The following is a 20,337-nucleotide window of genomic DNA, read 5'->3' on the forward strand; positions in this document are numbered from 1 at the left end:
TGCGGATTTTACATGCGTTTTTCCCGCCAGGTAGAAGCGTTTGTCAAGCGTTTTTGCATGCATTTCTGCATGCGGGTTATCAACCACTTTTCTAAGCGATTTTAGCATCACTTGGAATAGTGCTTGACAACTTGGTCACACTATATAAATCCATGCAACCGGCATGGATTTATATAGTGTGACCAAGTAATAGTTAAAAAAAAAAAAAGAATAAAAATGGTAAAAAATAAAAGATTATACTTACCTTCCGATGGCCCCCGGTATTTTCTCTGCTCCATCTGGTCTGTTGTACGACTCGCGGTGGTGTGAAAGGACCTGCGATGACGTCATTGAGTCATGTGACAGGTCACGCGACTGCCGACGTCAGAGGTCGCGTGACCTGTCACATGACTAAATTACGTCATGGCAGGTCCTCACACCACCGTGACCCATACAACAGACCGGGCGCCATCAGAAGGTAAGTATAATCTTTATTTTAATTTTTTTTTTTTAACAGGTTCTATGGTACCTGGGTCTGGAGGAGAGTCTCCTCTTTTCCAAATCCGGGTACCATCCGCACATAGAATCGCATAATATCCGTGTGTGCAAATGTGCTGACATGGATAATATGCGTTTCAATGCAAGTCAATGGCGGCAATTATGCTGCGTGTCCGCAAAATTAATAGACATGCTGCGTATTTTTCTGCAATGATAATCCGCAGCGGAAATTTCGGCAGCATGTGCACAGAACATGCGGATTATCATTGGAGACCATGGGGCACATATTACCAAGCGTTTTTTAAGTGTTTTCGCTGCGGAAATTCCGCGGCAAAAACGCTTGAACGCAGCCTAAGTCTAAACTATTATCACAATATTTACATATAGAAATAAATCAGGCCCTTGACCAAGCACACAGCTCTGGAAAGCAACAGCCGTGATTAGGAGACCTCATCCGGAAACTGCCAATACAGGTGGGGAGGAGGGGGGATTGTGACTGTCAGGAGCAGGGAGAGTAAGGGAGGGAGGTGAGCAGCCAACTGCTGTACAGAGATCATTGTGATGGAAATGGTTGACTGGGATGTTAGGAGACAACTCCCCTCCTGGAATGTAACTACTGTACATACTATGGGTGGTGAACTCCATGAAAACAAGCTGTACATTATGATTACATGAAGATAAAACGTCTCACAGGAGAATGACAGCAGATAGAAAAAGTCAGTCCATTACAATGTATATATTACAAGAACATGAGAATACCCCTTTAATCTGCAGTCCAAAACAAGACTCACCACTGACGAGGGACTCCTCCGGATAAACAAATTGGGCAGGTCGGATAAAATGATGTTTCTTTAGCAAACTGATTGGTTTAAAACCAATCAACACAAGGCTAGGATCATCAAACCTCTTCAGCTGTTCAGTCTCTTCCTTCTCGAGTACAATCTGCCGGTTTCCATAAATCTGACCAAAGAAAAAATTTGTGAGTTTATCTGATGGGTAATAATTAGATATGGGCAAAATGGTTTTCAGGACCCTGGTCTAGCAACCAGGTCAGTATTTCATGGCTAATGAATGGGAGTCCTGCAAGCTGCTTCCTACCTGACGGCCTCCCCGGCTCCTCTTTTGATTAGCTGGCCTGGTTCGACGACATCATTGCGGCGTGATGCACTCACACAACATCGCACCGTGCCAACTAATCAAAAGTTGAGCTAAGTATGTCACCCCAGAAGAGACCCATCAAGCAGTCACAAAACACTGACCTGACCACTAGACCAGGGTCCTGCACATTTATTTCCTCTTTGATAGTACTAATCAAGCATCGTGGATTAGCTCCTGAACTGAGTTCACCACCCCGCTAAATACCTGAGCTTTCTTTGTATCACTGGGAAGCAGGAGACTACCTGTCTCCCTGTTGAATGTTCTTGTCTTTGTTTTTACAGGCTCATTGCTGTCACTGTACAGCCTTACAGGAGCTGGTTTCATGGCTTTTTGGACCAAGTTATAAACTCCCACAGTAAGATAGAGGTCATCATTCAACTTTAAAGGGATTCTGCATGAAGAAGAAAAAAATGATAGGAAGAAAATTAAAATCTGAGTAAACACATCTTAAAATATAACTATGTACAACTTTCAATGGGTCCTGGTCTGTCAATATAGTATATGGGCTCAGACTTCTTCAGGATAATTCCCTATGACAGGGATGAAGGATCCCCCCACCAGCATTAACATCGATCAAGGCAAGCGAGAATGGAAAGAAATTGACTGTCCTGTACAGTCAGAATGGCTAGCTGGGTTCTTTTGTGTTGTCGCAGTGATCCACGTCAACTTGAAGTTGTCAGTGCAGGGAATTGGGTAATAAATGATACGCGAGAGTCTTTCTCGCCCATTTGTCATATTAAAAAAACACTACAAGAAATAAAAGCTCTGTTATGGGTGAAAAAAGGTTGGTGCGTCTAACCAAAAGTGTATGGCATTATGGGGCTGTGAACGGGTATTGAATCAATTTTAGGCTCTTTATATAGAGATGAGTGAACCTGAACTTAATAGTTTGGGGTTCGTAGCGGACAGTGTCAGGCTAAATACTGAACAGAGAGAGCGCACAAGAGCGAGATGCATTTGTCAGTTGCACCACTTTGAACTACCAATAACTAATCACCTAATTTTTATTAATTCTTAATGTGGAGAAATAACAAAAAAAGAAAATAATTAAAAATAATAATAGTGAAAAAAAAATTACGTTTTTTTGACATTTTACACCAGGGGTGGGGAACCTTTTTTCTGCCAAGGCCATTTGGATATTTATACCATCCTTCAGGGGCCGCTCTAATCGATTGCTAACTCCGTCCAGACGCTGGCACTGGTGTCAGGACGTAATCCTTCATTGCATGCGCCTCAGCGCTCAGTAGTGAACATGCTCACAGAGCAAGAAACTAATGGGCAGGCAAAATACAGCATCTGGCCCAAGCACTGAGGACCCCGGTAACCTGCCCGGGGGGGGGGCGGATAAAATGTCATCGAGGGCCATAAACGACCCGTTTTACACTGTTCATGGGCTGCATGAATAAAGCCTTACCAGTATTGTGAGTCTGCACAATATGAATTTCATATGTATTTGCTTAATTTTTATTACATTTATTGAATAAACACACTGAACAAAAACTAGCAAATCTGGCATGCCTTTTGGATTTATTTTTTTTACAGAATTCACTGTGGGGGCTAAATATTTATGTGGCTTTATTGCATGTGTTGATATAATCATAGCTTTACTCAATGTATATTTTTTTATATCTTACGACTTGTACAAGAAAATCACTTTTTAAAGAGAATCATTGTTTTGGGATATTATATTGTGAAAGCCACAACTTTTCTTATTTTCTTTGTTCACAAAGCAGTGTGAGGGCTTGTTCTTTGGGCAATGCGCTCTGGTTTTTATTGCTAGCATTTTGGGAAACACGTGAATTTTTGACCACTTTTTGTTTTTGCGGCCTTCACAATGTGGGGATACATGATGATCTAGTTTTAAAGCACGTGTAGCTACGGACGATACCAAATGTGTGAAATATGTATAATTTTTTGGGACATCTATTTTCTATATTATATTCACTTTATTTATACAATTTTTTTTTTTAAACAAACAATGTTTACATTTTTTTTATATCCATTAGCATAAAGGGACATAATTGATACACTGCACTAATGCACAGGAAGATATAATAGGCTTCAGTCTGTCTGCTTTCTCTATCAAACTCCTGAAATGCTGTGGTCGCTAATGACAGCAGTATGTGTGGGAGTGATCTGCTAGTATGGAGCACAGGTACATATGGGCCTGCACCATCCTCATCGTATATGTATAAATCCTGACGCGGGAACTTACTCCCAATCAGGATGTATGTAGAGAAGGGGTTACGCATGTTATCTGTTGGTCCCTTACCTGCACAAAGATCTCTTCTTATTTTCCTTGGCCCGCACTTTTCTCATGAGGTCATCCAGCTTTCTGGAAGCTTTAAATTGCACACCGAGGTCTTCATCATCATCAATATTCACAATATCACGGTAGAATAAAGAGATATCAAAACCATCGTCTTTTTCAAGATGCATGAGATCCAAGAAAATCCCTGAAAATACCCGACAATGCCTGTGAAGTTCAGCCCAAAAATTTGTAATCTCTATGGGTTTTAACTTCATAAAAAGAAACTTAATACACCGGTTTATCCCTGATCCATTTGGTCACAACTAACAGGGGTTGTTCAGTACTTTTACAGTGATGGCTTGTCAGAAAGGCCATCAATGAGATTAGTGGCAGTGCGACCACTGGCACCCTCGCCAATCAGCTGTTCCTGCGCCGGCCAGATGTGATTAGTTGCGGTGTGGAACAGCACAGATCTGTCAACTGTATAGTGGCCGCGGCATAGCGGTGCCTCTGCAGTACCCCTGCATTACGATAGGCCATCAATATATAAGTACTAGACAACCACTTTAAATGCAATGTAGAAAAGCATATACCGTATATATTTGAACATGTATTATTTCATAAAGAAAATCTGATTCTGTGGCAAAAAATATATTTCTTCTAAATGGAGGAGGATGTACAAAAGTGTACAGTTCAGCAAGTAGAAGGGCTGAACTATTGCACAAGAGCACACAGAGCATGTACAGGTTCAATAGAAGTCTATGAGTCTGCACTCTGGAGCTCCGCACTCCTGCTTGCCGAAGTGAGAACTGCTGAACAGTCTATAGCAGTGATCCCCAAATTGTGGGTCGTGGCTGTCTGATTCCCCGGTGTCTTAGTTCAGTATAAAGCAGACATCCAGGAGAAGGATGAAGTGCAGGAGGAGGAGGACAAGACATGAAGCTGTTAAGGCTGCCTCCTCCTCCTTGCAGGTGAAGTGTGTGGCTGGCTTCGCCTCCTGATGTGTCTGCGTGCGCTCAGCATTGCAGCAGTGAGGAGCAGGCACATCAGTGAGTGGAGAGCACAGATTACACAGCAGCCTCCACTGCTTATCTAAGTGCCGGTAGCAGCCTGTGCAGACACTGAGTGCCGGTAGCAGCCTGTGCAGACACTGAGTGCCGGTAGCAGCCTGTGCAGACACTGAGTGCCGGTAGCAGCCTGTGCAGACACTGAGTGTCGGTAGCAGCCTGTGCAGACACTGAGTGCCGGTAGCAGCCTGTGCAGACACTGAGTGCCGGTAGCAGCCTGTGCAGACACTGAGTGCTGTCAGCATCAGGAGGCTGGTTCTGTGCATGATCTCTAGTCACTGCCTGTGCAGGGCTGTTTCTAGCACCCACTGAGTAACCAGTATAGGACATAGCACAGATCCACCTCCCCCACTCCACCATCACTTCTGAGAGACTGCTGTTCATGTCACTCCTATGCCTGCACACAGTATGAGAACACATCACTGCTAATCAGAGGAGGAGCTGAGGGGTTTATGGCTCCCTCCCTCTCAGATAAGCAGCACATATAGCCACACAACCATGCTGACTAGCCCCATCATATTAAAGGGAATCGGTCATTTATTCCCCCCGGCAGCCTCTCTCTTTCAGTCATAGGGGCGGTACCAGCGCCGATTCAGTCACCACTCTGTGTAGAGAGCAGCAGCTGTAACCGAGCCCTAGCACTGACTGACAGCAGCCTCTAATGATGAGCTCTAATACTCAGCCGGCTGTCAGTCAGTGTCGGGGGCCATAGACATCCATTTGGTAGCCCCTTTGGGGCTTACAACCGAACCCCCCACAAAATGGGATTCGGATGTATGTACCAATGAGGCCATAAACTACAATGGTGCCGGCAGAGCAAATGTGCCCTCTGACGTATATAATTTTTCAGACATTCAGATGCAGTCTATGTCTGAGTGTCCCCCTCCAGTAGGCGTGCACACCTGAAAATCATGCATGGCAGAGCACACATTCACTCTGCAGGCACCATTCTAGTCTATGGCCTCATTGGCGCATACTTCCGAATCCCGGGGTTCAGACGTAAGCCCCGAAGGAGTCACTAAACAGGTGCCTGAACGCAATGTGAAACCACTCTAAAAGAAATGTAAGGCGTCCATGATTTTTTTTTTTTTATAGCTGAATAAACTTATACAGATTATTTGCTCTGTAACTATCATCATTTTACAATTTACAGGGACTGGAGCTGATGTCTTCATATCAGAATAATAGGCTGTAGACATGTGTCACTTATTATCTTAGGGATTTATTATGATTTTCCAAATTTGTCCGTAAAAAATATTGTCTGTCTGTGATTTTTTTGATTAGCTGGCCAGAAAAAATAAAGTCAAGTTGGCAACTGTGGTTGGAATCCATTATGGGAAAAGCGCACATGCACGGTGTGTGTGGATGTAGCAGAGCTGTGTGTACACTGTGGGGACATCATACTGTATGGGGGGCATTGTGGAGACTATGAAAATGGTACAGTACTGTGTGGGAAAACTAACTGGCTTCACTAGGAGCAATATTTCAGAGTGGGCGCATGTAGTGGAGCGTTAGGGCAGGGTACTGACTTGGCATAAAATAAATATTTCCACCCCACAGTAAGTGACCCTCATTCTTATCTTTCATAGTTGTGTGTATATCCCTATGAGGCTGTCGAGTTCGGGAGATCCAGGGTTACTCTGAGTATCACGGTCCGTGGTCGCACTGGAAAACATATACAGCTTGATTCCGCCTAAAGCCTCATTCAGACATTCATATATCACGGTCTGAAATAACTGGGGGTCTGCTATCCCCAAAGTATATTAGGTACACTCGTCCTCTGACCCACAATAACTAGAATAAGCCTCTAACCACTAGTGAGAACCATTTAATCACTAGTTATGTTTTTTTTTTTCAAATATGGCTTCAATAATTTTTTCATACAGATTGTGGCTCGCAACAGTTTCTCAGAGCAAAATCTGGCTCTCAAGGTATAAAAGTTTGGGGACCACTGGTCTAAAGTGATCATTGAGTGTCTTTATGCTATATAAAAAAAGACATTTTTGAAAGTGCAGGTAAAATTTAAACCAACGAAGAGTCCAGCCATTACTTACCCAGCTCGCGGAGGTCCTTTGCCTTGGTCACAGCCTGTGTGATTTTGGCAGACTCACTGCAATGTGGATTGTCTTCATTAGTGAACAACATTATACGCTTGTGACTCAATTTGAGCTTTACATTGCTGAAGAGGTTGGAGCAGTGCCAGAGCGCCTCCCCCAGGGAGAAGTCCAATGAATGCCCAATGGCCTCAGAGAAGTAAGCCCTTCCTTTGTCCTCTCGGTATTTATCCAAGTCCAGAACCCGCTTTGCACCTAAATATACACACATCAGTAAAGAACAGTCCAGAGCCGAGCTAGAGTAAAGCCTGGAAACGTACAAGTCTACAGAACAATGCATTATTTATGTTGTACCATTATTGGTGCCTGCAGATCAGAGACGCTCTTTAGGCAGTGCCTTCATTACACCGAGCACAGCGCAGTATTCTGATGGAGGAAAATACTAAGGCCCACATTTATTACTGGACTGTGCCCATTGTTGGTGAATGTGTAATCTGCTGTCGGACACATTTATTACCCTGTGTGTCATGTGTGTCAGTCTGTGGGTGTTTCTTACCACTGGATAATAATTTACGATTATGAATTGCATTATCAAATGCAATATTTTGAAAATGTTGCAAAATTTTTGTGCAATGTCAATTAGTGGGTGATGTAAATGCTGAAGAAACATCTCTAAATATATTAATAGAAACAACATTTTGTCACAAACAGCAGCAAATTTGCCTAACCTAAAACTAACTTTAAAAAAAAATGCGTCATATGACAAACGCTCTGCACTTTATTATGCTGGATGCTGTAGAGCAGGTGTATGTCAAGTTAGTTGACTGCTTCCAATATCATCCTGCAGCCTTGTGACTGTAAATCATCACTAAGTCAAGGTAAGCAATGCTCTCTATGCAGAATAATTGTCACGGCACTGTTGTCGAACATCTGGGGGCTAGGGGCTCCTTCCCTAAAGCTAGTGGCGCCCTAGATATCCCTGCTCCCCGGATTACTTCTAATGATGAAGACGCCGAGGTCACGTGCTTTGCTGAGCTTTTAAATCAGCCCTTATCTGTCCCCTCCCAGGGAAGGGGGGAGTAGTTGTATATAAAAATACACAAACCAGACTAACAGGGAAGAACATACAGGGATAAACGAAAATACTTGTCATACAAATACGCACTCACAAACAACAGAGTGGAACACCGGGAAGTAAAGGAAGGAAAAAACAAAGAGGTGAGGATGAGGATATGCACACAGACAAATCACCAAGCAGCAGTCTTTAGAACAACATTCCATTTGCCTCCACAAACAACCAACACCCCCAGTTCCAGAACCAGGCAGTATAAAACTAATACTGGCAATCCTTGATTGCCAGAGGTGAGTATATATAGCAGAGGGGAGTGGCCAACACTGAACAGCTGAGACCATCAAAGCAGGAAAGCCTCAGAGGCTCTCAACTGAACAGATCAACCCCTCCACTGCTAGAAGAAACCTGCACTGTTTAATATGATTGTGAAGTGCTTCTAATCAATCCAGGAGTATGTGAAAATCACACACTACAGTCTTCTGGCCCCTCTCTGTCGTGGTAAACCTGTGACAATAATCCAAAATGGAAACAGTCTAATGCTGTTCAAAGAATGTTCATGTTAAAAGGGTTAACAAGCATTAAAGAAGTTGTCCACTACTTTCACATTGATGCCGGTCGGGTTCCTGCATGCAGCACCCCCAGCTGATTAGCTGCTATCAGTGGCGGCGGCCTTACCTGCTGTGCTTGGCCGTCCATCTGTAGTGGCCGCCGTGGGGTACTGCACATCCACCTCCCATTCAATTGAATAGGAGGCGGATGTGTAGTAACAAGCGCCGGCCAGTACAACTTGATGGCCAAGCACCGCAGGTAAGGACTTCCAGCCGCCACCGATAACAGCTGATCAGCGGGGGTGCCGCGTGCAGGAACCCGGCTGATCATACATTGATGCCCTATCCTATGTATAGGGAATCAATGTGAAAGTAGTGGACAACCTCTTTAAAATATACAATAAACTTGTAGATCTTAAATTTTGCTGTTAAGCCATTTATACTAATAGGCTGCAAACGTTGCAGATTTGATGTAGATTCTCTGCTGTATATCTGTAGCATTTCTTTAACACGCATGGAAAATGTGCATCGAATCCGCCCCGTGTGCAGCCAGCCTCATAGGGGTTGTCCCTTTCAGATAATGTTCAGCCAGGCACCAGAACTAGAAGCGGAAACTCTCAGATGTTCCTCGGGAAGGTGAGTACAGAACCGTTTTGTTATTTTTTAACAAACTGCATTCTGGCCATTATCTTAAAAGGGACACCACCTTTAAGTATAAAAATAAAGGGTTAAGCAGTTAAAAGAATAAAACATCAACAGGTCAGAATCAGACTTCTAGTGGCCATTTATAGAAGGAAAGCAATTGTAAAAGAAGAAAAAATAACCAAGGATCTGCTTTGTGTTTAACCAGGTTACTTTTTAAAGAAAAACTTTTTACCTGGTGTATCCAAATCATGAAGAACATAAATGTGTTTGAAAGAATCAGCGCTTTTGCTTTCCTTGGTACCAAAGAAGACCACAGACAGGAGATCACGGTCACTGCTGATGATCTTGCTGGTATAGACATTTCGGATACACTAAAAAGCAAAAACAAGAGAAAAAACAATGATATACAGAAAAAGCAGGCAAATAAAGATCACTGCTGAGCCTGCTGCTCACCAACCAACCTCTCAGGCTAGCAAGTAACCAAAAGAAGCATCAAATAGGAATAAGAACTGGCATTAGTGCCAAATAGTGGCCCTATAGCTGCCAGGTCACATAATAGTGACGACAAGAACTTCCTTCTGGTGTCCACACAGCCTGACCGTGCATGCAGCACTGAAACCCGTATACATGGTCCCCCTGGTGTATGCAATCTACTGATCACCTGTATACTGCACAGAAATGTCCCCACTGCGGCCATGTCATATACTGACACAGAAGGGAATGGTTACAGCAGGACACCCTGGACCTCCAGGACCCCCACCAATTCTGAGAATGGAGCCAGCAGTGGTGGTTTTATCGCTGTTTCCATTTCACTAGAGCACTAGGACCAAAAGCTGTACAAGGAACTGCAGCAAGGCCCCATACAAGGAAATAAGACCAGCTGCAATTTCTTGTAAAACCAGGGACCAGGACCACTGTGGCTTTGAAGAGTTGTAAAGTGTACCAGATTTATTAACGCCATGTGAAAGTTTTAGGGCAAAATACCAATCTAAAGTAAGCCAGCCTTGAGATTAGAAAAACATACCACATTGTGATAAATTTCACATATCCGCTATATAATTTATGGTGTCCAAATTTTAGGCAGTGTAAGGCCTCATTTAGAAGTCAGATTTTTTTAACGTAAGGGAAAAAGGAGATCAAGTTTCATCTGAGTTTCATCAGTTTTTCCTATATGTGAAACATAAGAAAAAAAGTCATAAGTTCCTTACCGGTAACGGGATTTTTCGGAGACCATGACAGCACCACGAGAGAGGGGATCCGCCCAAGGACAGGAAACCTACAGGCTTAAAAGGGGGTGGCCCTCCCTCTCGCCTCAGTTTGGATTACAGAGCATTGAGAGGACCTCCAGGTTAGTAGACATAGCAAAACAATCATAAAAATAACATTTTTATACAACACCACTAAGTGAGAAAAAGTTGTAATAGATGAGGAGTGCTCCCATAAGGTGAAGGGAGGGAATATAAGGGTGCTGTCATGGTCACCGAAAAATCCAGTTACCGGTAAGTAACTTATGACTTTATCGGTTGACCATGACAGCACCACGAGAGAATTGCAGAGATGAAAAAGTCTAGGAAGGGACCACAGCCTGGAGCACCCTTCTCCCAAATCCAGTCTATAGTGCCTATAGAAGGTAGATTGAGAAGACCAGGTAGCAGCCTTACATATGTCTTCCATCGAGACACCAGTCTTCTCCACCCATGAGGTTGCCACCGCCCGGGTAGAGTGAGCCTTCAACCCCTGTGGCGCTTCCTCACCGCTGGAGACATAGGCTAGAGTAATAGCCTCCCTGATCCACCTAGCTATGGTGGATTTAGTAACCTTAAGCCCCTTCCTCACCCCTTGGAAGGAGATAAATAAAGAACTATCTTCCCTGAAGGCCTGGGTGACCGACAGGTACTTAATCACACATCTTCTAACATCTAAGGAATGGAACTCTGCTTCTTTTTGGTTACTTGGATTAGGACAGAAACGGGAAACTACTTCATGGAGATATGCCGGGTCCGTTCTAAGAATTATTCTATCGTCCAGGATCTGAGTGAAGGGTGGGGCTGAAGACAGAGCCTGGATATCACTAACCCTTCTAGCTGATGTTAGAGCTATTAGAAGCGCTGTTTTAAAGGGAGATGGACTTAAGAGATGCCGACTCTATTGATTCAAAAAGGTGAACCGGTTAATGCTTTTAGAACTAAATTTAGATCCCAGGGTATCAAATTGCTCTTGATAACCGGTCTGGATCTAAACACAGCTCTGATAAAGCGAGAAATCCAGTAATTCCCTGCCAAGTCACAGTTATATAGACAACCTAAGGCAGAGACTTGGACTTTAAGGGTGCTTGTCACCAACCCCATCTCGAGACCCTTCTGTAAAAATTCTAAAATTTTACTAATTGGAGCTCCCGTACCAACTGTAGAACCAGAGAAAGATTAAAAAATGTTTTCCAAGTTCTAGCGTAAATCCTGGTCGTGACAGGTTTTCTACTATGCATTAGTGTAGTCACTAGATCTCGGGAGAATCCTTTGTGTTCTAACAGGGACCTCTCAAGTTCCCCACCGTCAAGTGGAGGTCAGGAGCTTGAGGATGGAGTATCAGACCCTGGCTGAGGAGATCCAGGATTTCTGGTAGGACCCAAGGATCGGAGATGGACATGTTCCTCAGGCATGAGAACCAGGGCCTCCTGGGCCAAAAGGGGGCAACCAGAAGGACCCTCGCCTTGTCCTCTCTGATCTTTCTTAGAACCATGGGAAGGAGATTGAATAGGGGGGGAAGGCGTAGGCCAGACTGAAATCCCAAGCTATTTGGAGAGAGTCTACTGCCAGGGGGTTTTCTCTGGGATTTAGGGAGCAAAAGGGTTTTGTCTTTCGATTTAGCCTTGTGGCAAAGAGATCTACCACCGGAAGACCCCATTTCCGGACTATTTGGAGAAAAAAAAAAAAAATATCCTGCTTTAGTTCCCACTCGACCTGTCTCAGAGAAAAACGGCTTAAGTAGTTTGCTTTTACGTTTTCTTTTTCTTTGATGTAGAGGGCCGTTAAGGAAAGGAGATGGCATTCCGAAATCCAGGTGGCTCAAAAGGCTGGTATTGATTTGGAGGAAGGACCCTTCTCAGCCGGGGGATCATCCCTGGAGGCTGCAGATTCGTCCATCCTGCTGGAGCCGTGATGACTGGACTTAGACGCCGAACCTCGTTTTCCTGAGGACCGGGCATTACCAGAAACACGCGGGTGATGCACCTTTTGGGGCTCCCCAAACCGCTGCCGAGATGGTGAAGATGGCGGCTGCTCAACTTGCTGCTGCAGTAGTTGCTGTTCACTATCAAACTCCATGATAGGGAGAATGAAGCTGGGAAGCCCTGAACAGTGGTGCCTGGCCAGTTAAATAGGCCTTGATCCACCCCTCCGCCACCGGATTTCAATCAAATGCCTCTTTTTTTTTTTTTTTCCCCCCAGTACCTTTAGAAAGAGGGACTATGAGGTACAGACACCCTATAAAAGCACTACAAGGCACAGGGGCACCCTGAAGCACTGAGAGATACTATGAGGCCCCATTAGGTACTAAAAGGCACTGTGAATCGCTGAGGTACTAACAGGCGCTATACGGCACTATGAATGCACCATAAGGCACTATGGTATGCTATGAGTCACTATGATATGTTATGCTATGAAGAGCCATAAGGCGCTATGAGGCACTATGCCATGAGGCACTATAAAGCACTATGAGAAGCTATACGGCACCATGATGTGCTTTGAGACACTAACATGCGCTATGAGGCACTGTGAAGCGCTATGAGGCACTGTGAAGGGCTATGTGACATGAGGCACTATTAAGTGACATGAAAAGCTGTGCCGTGAGGCACCATGCTGTAATGCGCCAAGAGGCACCACGCTATGATGCGCCAAGAGGCACCACGCTATAATGCGCCAAGAGGCACCATGCTATGATGCGCCAAGAGGCACCATGCTATGATGCGCCAAGAGGCACCATGCTATGAAGCGCTATGCTATGACGCACTATGATGTGCCATGCGGCGAGGCACTATGATGTGCTATGAAGAGCTATGCTATGATGCACTATGATGTGCCATTAGGCGCTATGCTATGAGGCACTATGATGTGCCATGAGGCACTATGCCATGACGCACTATGATGTGCAATGAGGCACTATGATGTGCTATGAGGCATTAAGATGTGGCATGAGGCACTATGATGTGATGTAAAGAGCTATGATGTGCTCTTTGTGAAATGCAAAGAGGCTTTTATAAGGCACTGTGAGGCACTGCGCTCAGATTTATATTTAAAAGAGTAATCCATCTGAATGAAGGATAAACCTTTCCTTTGGGTGGTAAAGCTCAATTGTCAGTCTAGCCCCACCCGAAGGAGCCAACTGATGAGACGCAGCTGGAAAGCAGACCTTCACAGAGACCATGTGCTGTATTAACACCATGTGCCGTCCTATGGATGGAGTAAACAGACTGGAGGACAACAGTAAAAACCTCTGAGTGTTACTTTAACATTTACTGAGCAGATTGAGGCTCATTTTTGTGGTAAATTCTGAAGGCCAATCATGAGGCTCTGTGCGGCCCAGACATGTGGCTCACTTTAGCCTAGAGGTCTAAGGTCCAGCTTCCGTCCTGAAGCCAATTTTAAAGCACGATCCCTTGGCCCAGATGGGGTCTTACAGAGCGCACACACACCCATTTTTGAGTTTTGTGCAAACATCCTTCAGCCTTTCCTAGTATCCATAACAAGGAAGGGGCCCATAATCAAGGTAAACATTCACGAAGATCACTCACCACCAGCTGTACGGATTCGGAGGCAGGAACGAGTCACAGGCCTGTTCCTCTCCATCCGTCCATGCCTGAGCCACTGATGCACGGAACTAGAGCTGTCAACCCCAGACAGGGGCGCAGGTCCACAGCAGCTTCTCCACTTATGCACGGAACTGGAGCTGTCGACTTTTTTTTTTTTTTTTTCCTCTTCAGGGACGCATGCACAGTGACGTCATCAGGCTGTGACTTACAGGAGGACGGAAGCCTCGCGCAAGGATGCCTCATACACCGCTGGCGCTCCCAGGTAGGCCCTACCCATAGTGATGGCTTGCTACCTCTGAACGGGGCGCCGCTCTCCCGCGGCCCGCTCCTGGTTGGGGCGGAGGTTGGCCGACGGCCTCAGACCCGGCGCGCCGACCTCCGCCGGGTGTCGATGGGGACAACACCCCACGCAACTCGCATCTCCAGGGCGATGGTGGGCTTGCCACCCCAGATAGGGGCGCAGTCCCACTGCAATCCGGATCCCAACCAGGGCAGACTCCTCTACAGAAAGCGCAATCTGACTGAAGCAGATAAAAGGGCTGCCACTCCAGATAGGGGCGCAGCTCCCCTGCATATCCGGTGCAAAGAAATGCTGTGCCTCTCCCAGATAGGGGTGCACTCGCATAGGCAGAACGCTGGAGCTGCAGATCCCAGATAGGGGCGCTGCTCAACAGCCGTTGCCATCCAGATCTTCCATGAGCCTGCAATAGGTTCCCTCCATCAAGGACAGGAAACCAAACTGAGGCGAGAGGGAGGGCCGCCCCCTTTTAAGCCTGTAGGTTTCCTGTTCTTGGTGGGCGGATCCCCTCTCTCGTGGTGCTGTCATGGTCGACCGATAAAAATTCTCCACCTTATCCTGACAGTCCGTGAAAAATGGACAACACTCGGATGGCATATGAATACAGTTCAATTTTTTCACAGATCCATAGACTTGCATTGATGAGTTTGAGCAGACACTCGGATCAATATCGGACATGTCTCCGCGATTTTGCAAGGATGACTCGGTAAGCAAAAAAAAATCACAGATATGTGAACAACCCCATAGGCTGTGATAGGTACGAGTGCTATCCATGAAAAATATAGAACTGATACAGTGGGGAAAATAAGTATTTGATACACTGCCAATTTTGCAGGTTTTCTCACCCACAAAGAATGGAGAGGTCTGTAATTTTTATCGCAGGTACACTTAAAACTGTGAGAGACAGAATCTTAAAAATCCAGAAAATCACATTGTGTGATTTTTACATAATTAATTGGCATTTTATTGCATGAAATAAGTATTTGATACAATAGAAAAACAGAACTTAATATTTGGTGCAGAAACCTTTGTTTGCAATTACAGAGGTCAGTTTCCTGTAGTTCTTGACCAAGTTTGCACACACTGCAGCAGGGATTTTGGCCCACTCCTCCATTCAGATCTTCTTCAGATCTTTCAGGTTTTGGGGCTGTCGCTGGGTAACATTGAGTTTCAGTTTCCTCCAAAGATTTTCTATTGGGTTCAGGTCTGGAGACTGGCTAGGCCACTCCATGACCTTGAAATGGTACTCATGGAGCCACTACTTAGTAGCCCTGGCTGTGGGTTTTGGGTCACTGTCATGCTGGAAGACCCAGCCACGATCCATCTTCAATGCCTTTACTGAGGGAAGGAGGTTGTTGGCCAAAATCTTGCAATACTTGACCCCATCCATCCTCCCTTCAATACGGTGCAGTCATCCTGTCCTTTTTGCAGAAAAGCACCCCCAAAGTATGATGTTTCCGCCACCATGCTTTACAGGTGGTACGGGGTTCTTGGGGGATGTACATCATGTTCTTCCTCCAAACATGGCGAGTGGAGTTGATATTTTGGTGTCATCTGAACACATGACCTTCTCCCATGACTCCTCTGGATCATCCAGATGGTTATTGGCAAACTTCAAATAGGCCTAGACATGTGTTGGCTTGAGCAGGGGGACCTTGCGTGCATGGCAGGATTTTAATCCATGACGGCGCAGTGTGTTACTAATGGTAATGTTTGAGACTGTGGTCCCAGCTCTCTTCAGGTCATTGACCAAATCCAGCCGTGTAGTTCTGGGCTGATTTCTGACCTTTCTCAGAATCATTCTTACCCCACAAGGTGAGATCTTGTATGGAGCCCCAGACCGAGGAAGACTGACAAACATGTTGTGTTTCTTCCATTTTCTAATAATTGCATCATTGTCCCTGGTGTCCTTAGACAGCTCTTTGGTCTTGGCCATGGTGGAGAGGTTGGAGTGTGATTGTTGTGTGGACAGGTGTGTATTATTATTATTTATTTATATAGCACCATTGATTCCATGGTTCTGTACATAAGGGGTTACATACATAATACAGATATCACTTACAGTAAATGAACTAACAGTGATAGACTGGTACAGGGGGAAGTGGATCGTGCCCTTGCGGGCTTACATTCTACTGGATAATGGGGAAGGAGATAATAGGTGGGGGGTTGCAGCAGCTCCGGTTGTGGTGAGGTGCAGGTCCAGTATTGGTAAGGAAGCAGCTCTGGTGGCGGTGAGGCACAGGTTTGGTGTTGGTAAAGCAGCAGCTCTGGTGGTGGTGAGGTGGCAGCAGGGTCACTGCAGGTTGTAAGCTTTCTTGAAGAGATGGGTTTTCAGGTTCCGTTTGAAAGATCCGCATGTGGCAGACAATTGTACGTGTTAGGGCACAGAATTCCAGAGGATGGGGGATATTGAGAAGTCTTGGAGAAGATTGGATGAGGAACGAATAAGTGTGGAGGAGAGGAGGTGGCCTTAGGAGGACCGGAGATTACGTGAGGGAATATATCGGGAGATTAGTTCAGAGATGTATGGAGGAGAAAGGTTATGGATGGCTTTGTAGGTCAGTGTTAGTAGTTTGAACTGGATACGCTGGGCAATTGGGAGCCAGTGAAGAGATTTGCAAAGGGGGGTAGCAAAGGAGTAGAAAGGGGAGAGATGAACTAGTCGAGCAGCAGAGTTAAGGACAAACAGGAGAGGTGCGAGAGTGTTAGCAGGTATGCCACAGAGGAGGATGTGCAGTAGTCGAGGCGGGAGATGATGAGGGCATGCACAAGTAGTTTAGTAAATTGAGGGTTGAGGAAAGGACAGATTCTAGAAATATTTTTGAGCTGGAGGCGACAGGAGGTGGCGAGGGCTTGGATGTGTGGTTTGAAGGACAGAGTAGAGTAGAGAGTTACACCGAGGCAGCGGATTTTTGGTACAGGGGAAAGAGTGATGTAATTTATTGTGATAGATAGATCAGATGGGGAAGATACGTGAGATGGAGGAAAGATGAGTTCAGTTTTGTCCACATTGAGCTTGAGGAAGCGGGAGGAGAAGGAGGATATGGCTGATGGACATGCTGGGATTCTGGACAGCAGAGAGGTGACGTCTGGGCCAGAGAGGTAGATCTGGGTGTCATCAGTGTACAGGTGATACTGGAAACTATGGGACTTTATGAGCTGTCCCAGGCCAAGGGTACAGATGGAGAAGAGTAGGGGTCCTAGGACAGAGCCTTGAGGGACTCCAACAGAGAGGGGGCGGGATGAGAGGGTAGTTTGGGAGTGGAAGACGCTAAAACTGCCGTTGGAAAGGTATGAGGAGATCCAGGATAAGGCAAGGTCTGACACCAAAGGAAGAGAGAATCTGTAGTAGGAGGCATTGGTCAACTGTGTCGAAGGCAAAGGACAGGTCTAGAAGGAGGAGTATGGAGAATTGTCTGTTAGCTTTGGCTGTAAGTAAATCATTAGTAATTTTGGTCAGGGCAGTGTTAGTGGAATGGTAGGGACGGAAGCCAGATTGTTGGTTATCGAAGAGAGAGTTAGACGAGAAATGGGAGGAAAGTTCAGAGTGAACATGTTGCTCAAGGAGGTGGAGGCAAATGGGAGCAGTGATATGGGCAATAGCTGAACAAAACGGTTGGGTCGAGGGATGGCTTTTTGAGGATGGGTGTGATTGTGGCATGTTTGAAAGCAGAGGGGAAGATACCAGAAGTTAGTGATAGGTTGAAGAGATGGATTAGGGATGGGACGAGTATGGGGGCGAGGTTTGGGAGGAGGTGAGATGGGATGGGGTCAAGTTCACAAGTGGTGAGGTGTGATTTGGAGAGGAGGCAGGTAAGCTCTCCTTCAGTGATTTTGGAGAGGGAGGTTATGGGGGAAGGGCAATGGTCTGGAAAACAAAGGGGTTGTGGTGGTCGAACAATGAAGGCTTGCCTTGTTTGGTCAATCTTGTTTTTGAAGTGTGTGGCAAAGTCCTCAGCAGCGATGAGGGAGGTCGGAGGGGGCAGTGGAAAGTGTTGAATAGTTGTTTGGGGTTGTAGGATAAGAAGGCTATGAGGGTTGTGAAGTAGGCCTGTTTAACGGAGGTGAGGGCTGATTTGAATGCGAGTGTTGCTTGTTTGAATGCAGTGAAGTCATCTTGCTAATGTGTTTTCTTCTAACGCAGCTCTGCAACCCTTGACACTTGCCGAAGCTTTTTAGTGAGGTCATTGTGCCAGGGTTGTCTATTGATTATTCGAACTCTGCCATGCACAAAAAGGGCGACCGAGTCAATAGCTGATGTGAGAGTGGCACTGCAGAAAGCAGTGGCGCTGTCTGTGTCGTGGAGTGAAGATATGGATGTCAGTGGTAGAATAGAATCAGAGAGTGTGTGAGTGTCTAGATGTGCAAGGTTTCTGCGGGTGTGTGCAGATGGGGATGAGAAAGTGAGTAGATGATGGTCAGATAGGGGGAGGGGGGAGATTGAGAGGTTAGATAGGGAGCAGAGTCGGGTGAAGATAAGGTCCAGTGTATGTCAGTCTGTGTGGGTGGCTGAGGAGGACCATTTTATACAGGTAACAAGTTAAAACAGGTGCAATTAATACAGGTAATCAGTGCAGAGTAGGACGGTTTCTTTAAGAAAAACAAACAGGTCTGTGAGAGCCAGAATTCTTGCTGGTTGGTAGGTGATCAAATAGCATTTTTTTTTGCATGAAAGAACTATTTAATTATTTAAAAATCATACAGTGTGATTTTCTGGATTTTTTTTTAGATTCTGTCTCTCACAGTTGAAACTGAAGATAAAAATTAGAGACCTCTCTATTCTTTGTAGGTGGGAAATCTTGTAAAATCTGCAGTGTATCAAATACTCATTTTCCCCACTGTATGTTCTCAATGGTACGGTGCTGCAGTCTCAGATATAACCCCAACCAGTTGTATAATGCTGTTTTTGTGGAAACAAAGCACATTCAGAAGATTAGTAGAAAGATTTGGTAGTTAAACCCAACTGATATTGATGGGGCATCAATATTAAAGTTCCAAAAATTAGGCTGAGGGTGCCAATACTTTTGTCTGGCCCATTTTTGGAGTTGTGTGTGAAATGATCAATGATTTGATTTTTGCTTCATTCTCTTTTGTGTTTTTTCCTTGCAAGCAAATTAAATGAAGATAATAATACCAAAGAATTTGTGATTGCAATCATTTTCAGGAAGAAACTGAGTATTATCTGACAGAATTGCAGGGGTGCCAATACTTTTGGCCACCACTGTATATTGATGGCTGGACCATAAAATACAAGCACTTTTTACCATTTACCTTTTGTGTCTCCCCTACAACACAGAAACATTATGGCTATGTGCACACGATGCAGAAATGCTCAGGATTTTTTTCCTGAGCGTTTCTGCATCTCCCTGGCGGAAAAAAACACATGCGGATTGTACATGCGTTTTCCTGCCAGGGACATGCGTTAGTGAAGCGTTCTTCACTTGCATTTCTGCATGCGGGTTATCAAGCGCTTTTCCAAGCGATTTTAGCCTCACTTGGAAAGTGCTTGACAACTTGGTCACACTATATAAATACATGCAAACGGCATGGATTTATATAGTGTGACCGAGAGAATGTCAAGAAATAAAAAAATAAATGTATACTTACCCTCCGATGGCCCGCGCTGTCTTGCTTCACCGTCCCGGCTGCCGACAGCGGTGGATTGAAGGACCTGCCGACGTCAGCGTCACATGACCCGTCACATGACTGACGTCAGCGCAGGTCCTTCATTCCATCGCGAAGTGCCGGGAAGCAAGGAGGAGCGCAGCGTAGGCCGCCAGAAGGTAAGTATACATTTATTTTTTATTTTGTTCTTTTTTTACCGTTTTTTTAATGTTACCTGGGTGTGGATGAGACTCTCCTCTCCTCTACACCCGGGTACCATCCGCACATTAGAAAGCACCAATTATGCAAGTACAGATGCAGTCTTGCGGAATTGGCGTGTTCTAATGCAAGTCAAT

At 45.2% G+C, this 20,337-nt stretch overlaps 1 protein-coding gene across 2 annotated transcripts in view; it reads right to left on the reverse strand.

Annotated features, from left to right (window-relative positions):
* XRCC6 (X-ray repair cross complementing 6) overlaps positions 1–20,337 on the reverse strand; it is a 61,121-nt gene that overhangs the window by 35,568 nt on the left and 5,216 nt on the right. For both annotated transcript variants that reach the window (XM_073644216.1, XM_073644217.1), the window contains exons 4-8: positions 9,505–9,643; positions 7,008–7,262; positions 3,908–4,091; positions 1,840–2,026; positions 1,269–1,437 (exon numbers count right to left, since the gene is read on the reverse strand). In XM_073644216.1, the coding sequence (XP_073500317.1) occupies positions 1,269–1,437; positions 1,840–2,026; positions 3,908–4,091; positions 7,008–7,262; positions 9,505–9,643 (934 nt within the window). The remainder of the gene's footprint in view (positions 1–1,268; positions 1,438–1,839; positions 2,027–3,907; positions 4,092–7,007; positions 7,263–9,504; positions 9,644–20,337) is intronic.

Source organism: Phyllobates terribilis, unplaced genomic scaffold (genome assembly GCF_046119375.1).
Source record: "Phyllobates terribilis strain yellow unplaced genomic scaffold, ASM4611937v1 Scaffold_8__6_contigs__length_399053987, whole genome shotgun sequence".
NCBI classification, from domain to species: Eukaryota; Metazoa; Chordata; class Amphibia; order Anura; family Dendrobatidae; genus Phyllobates; species Phyllobates terribilis.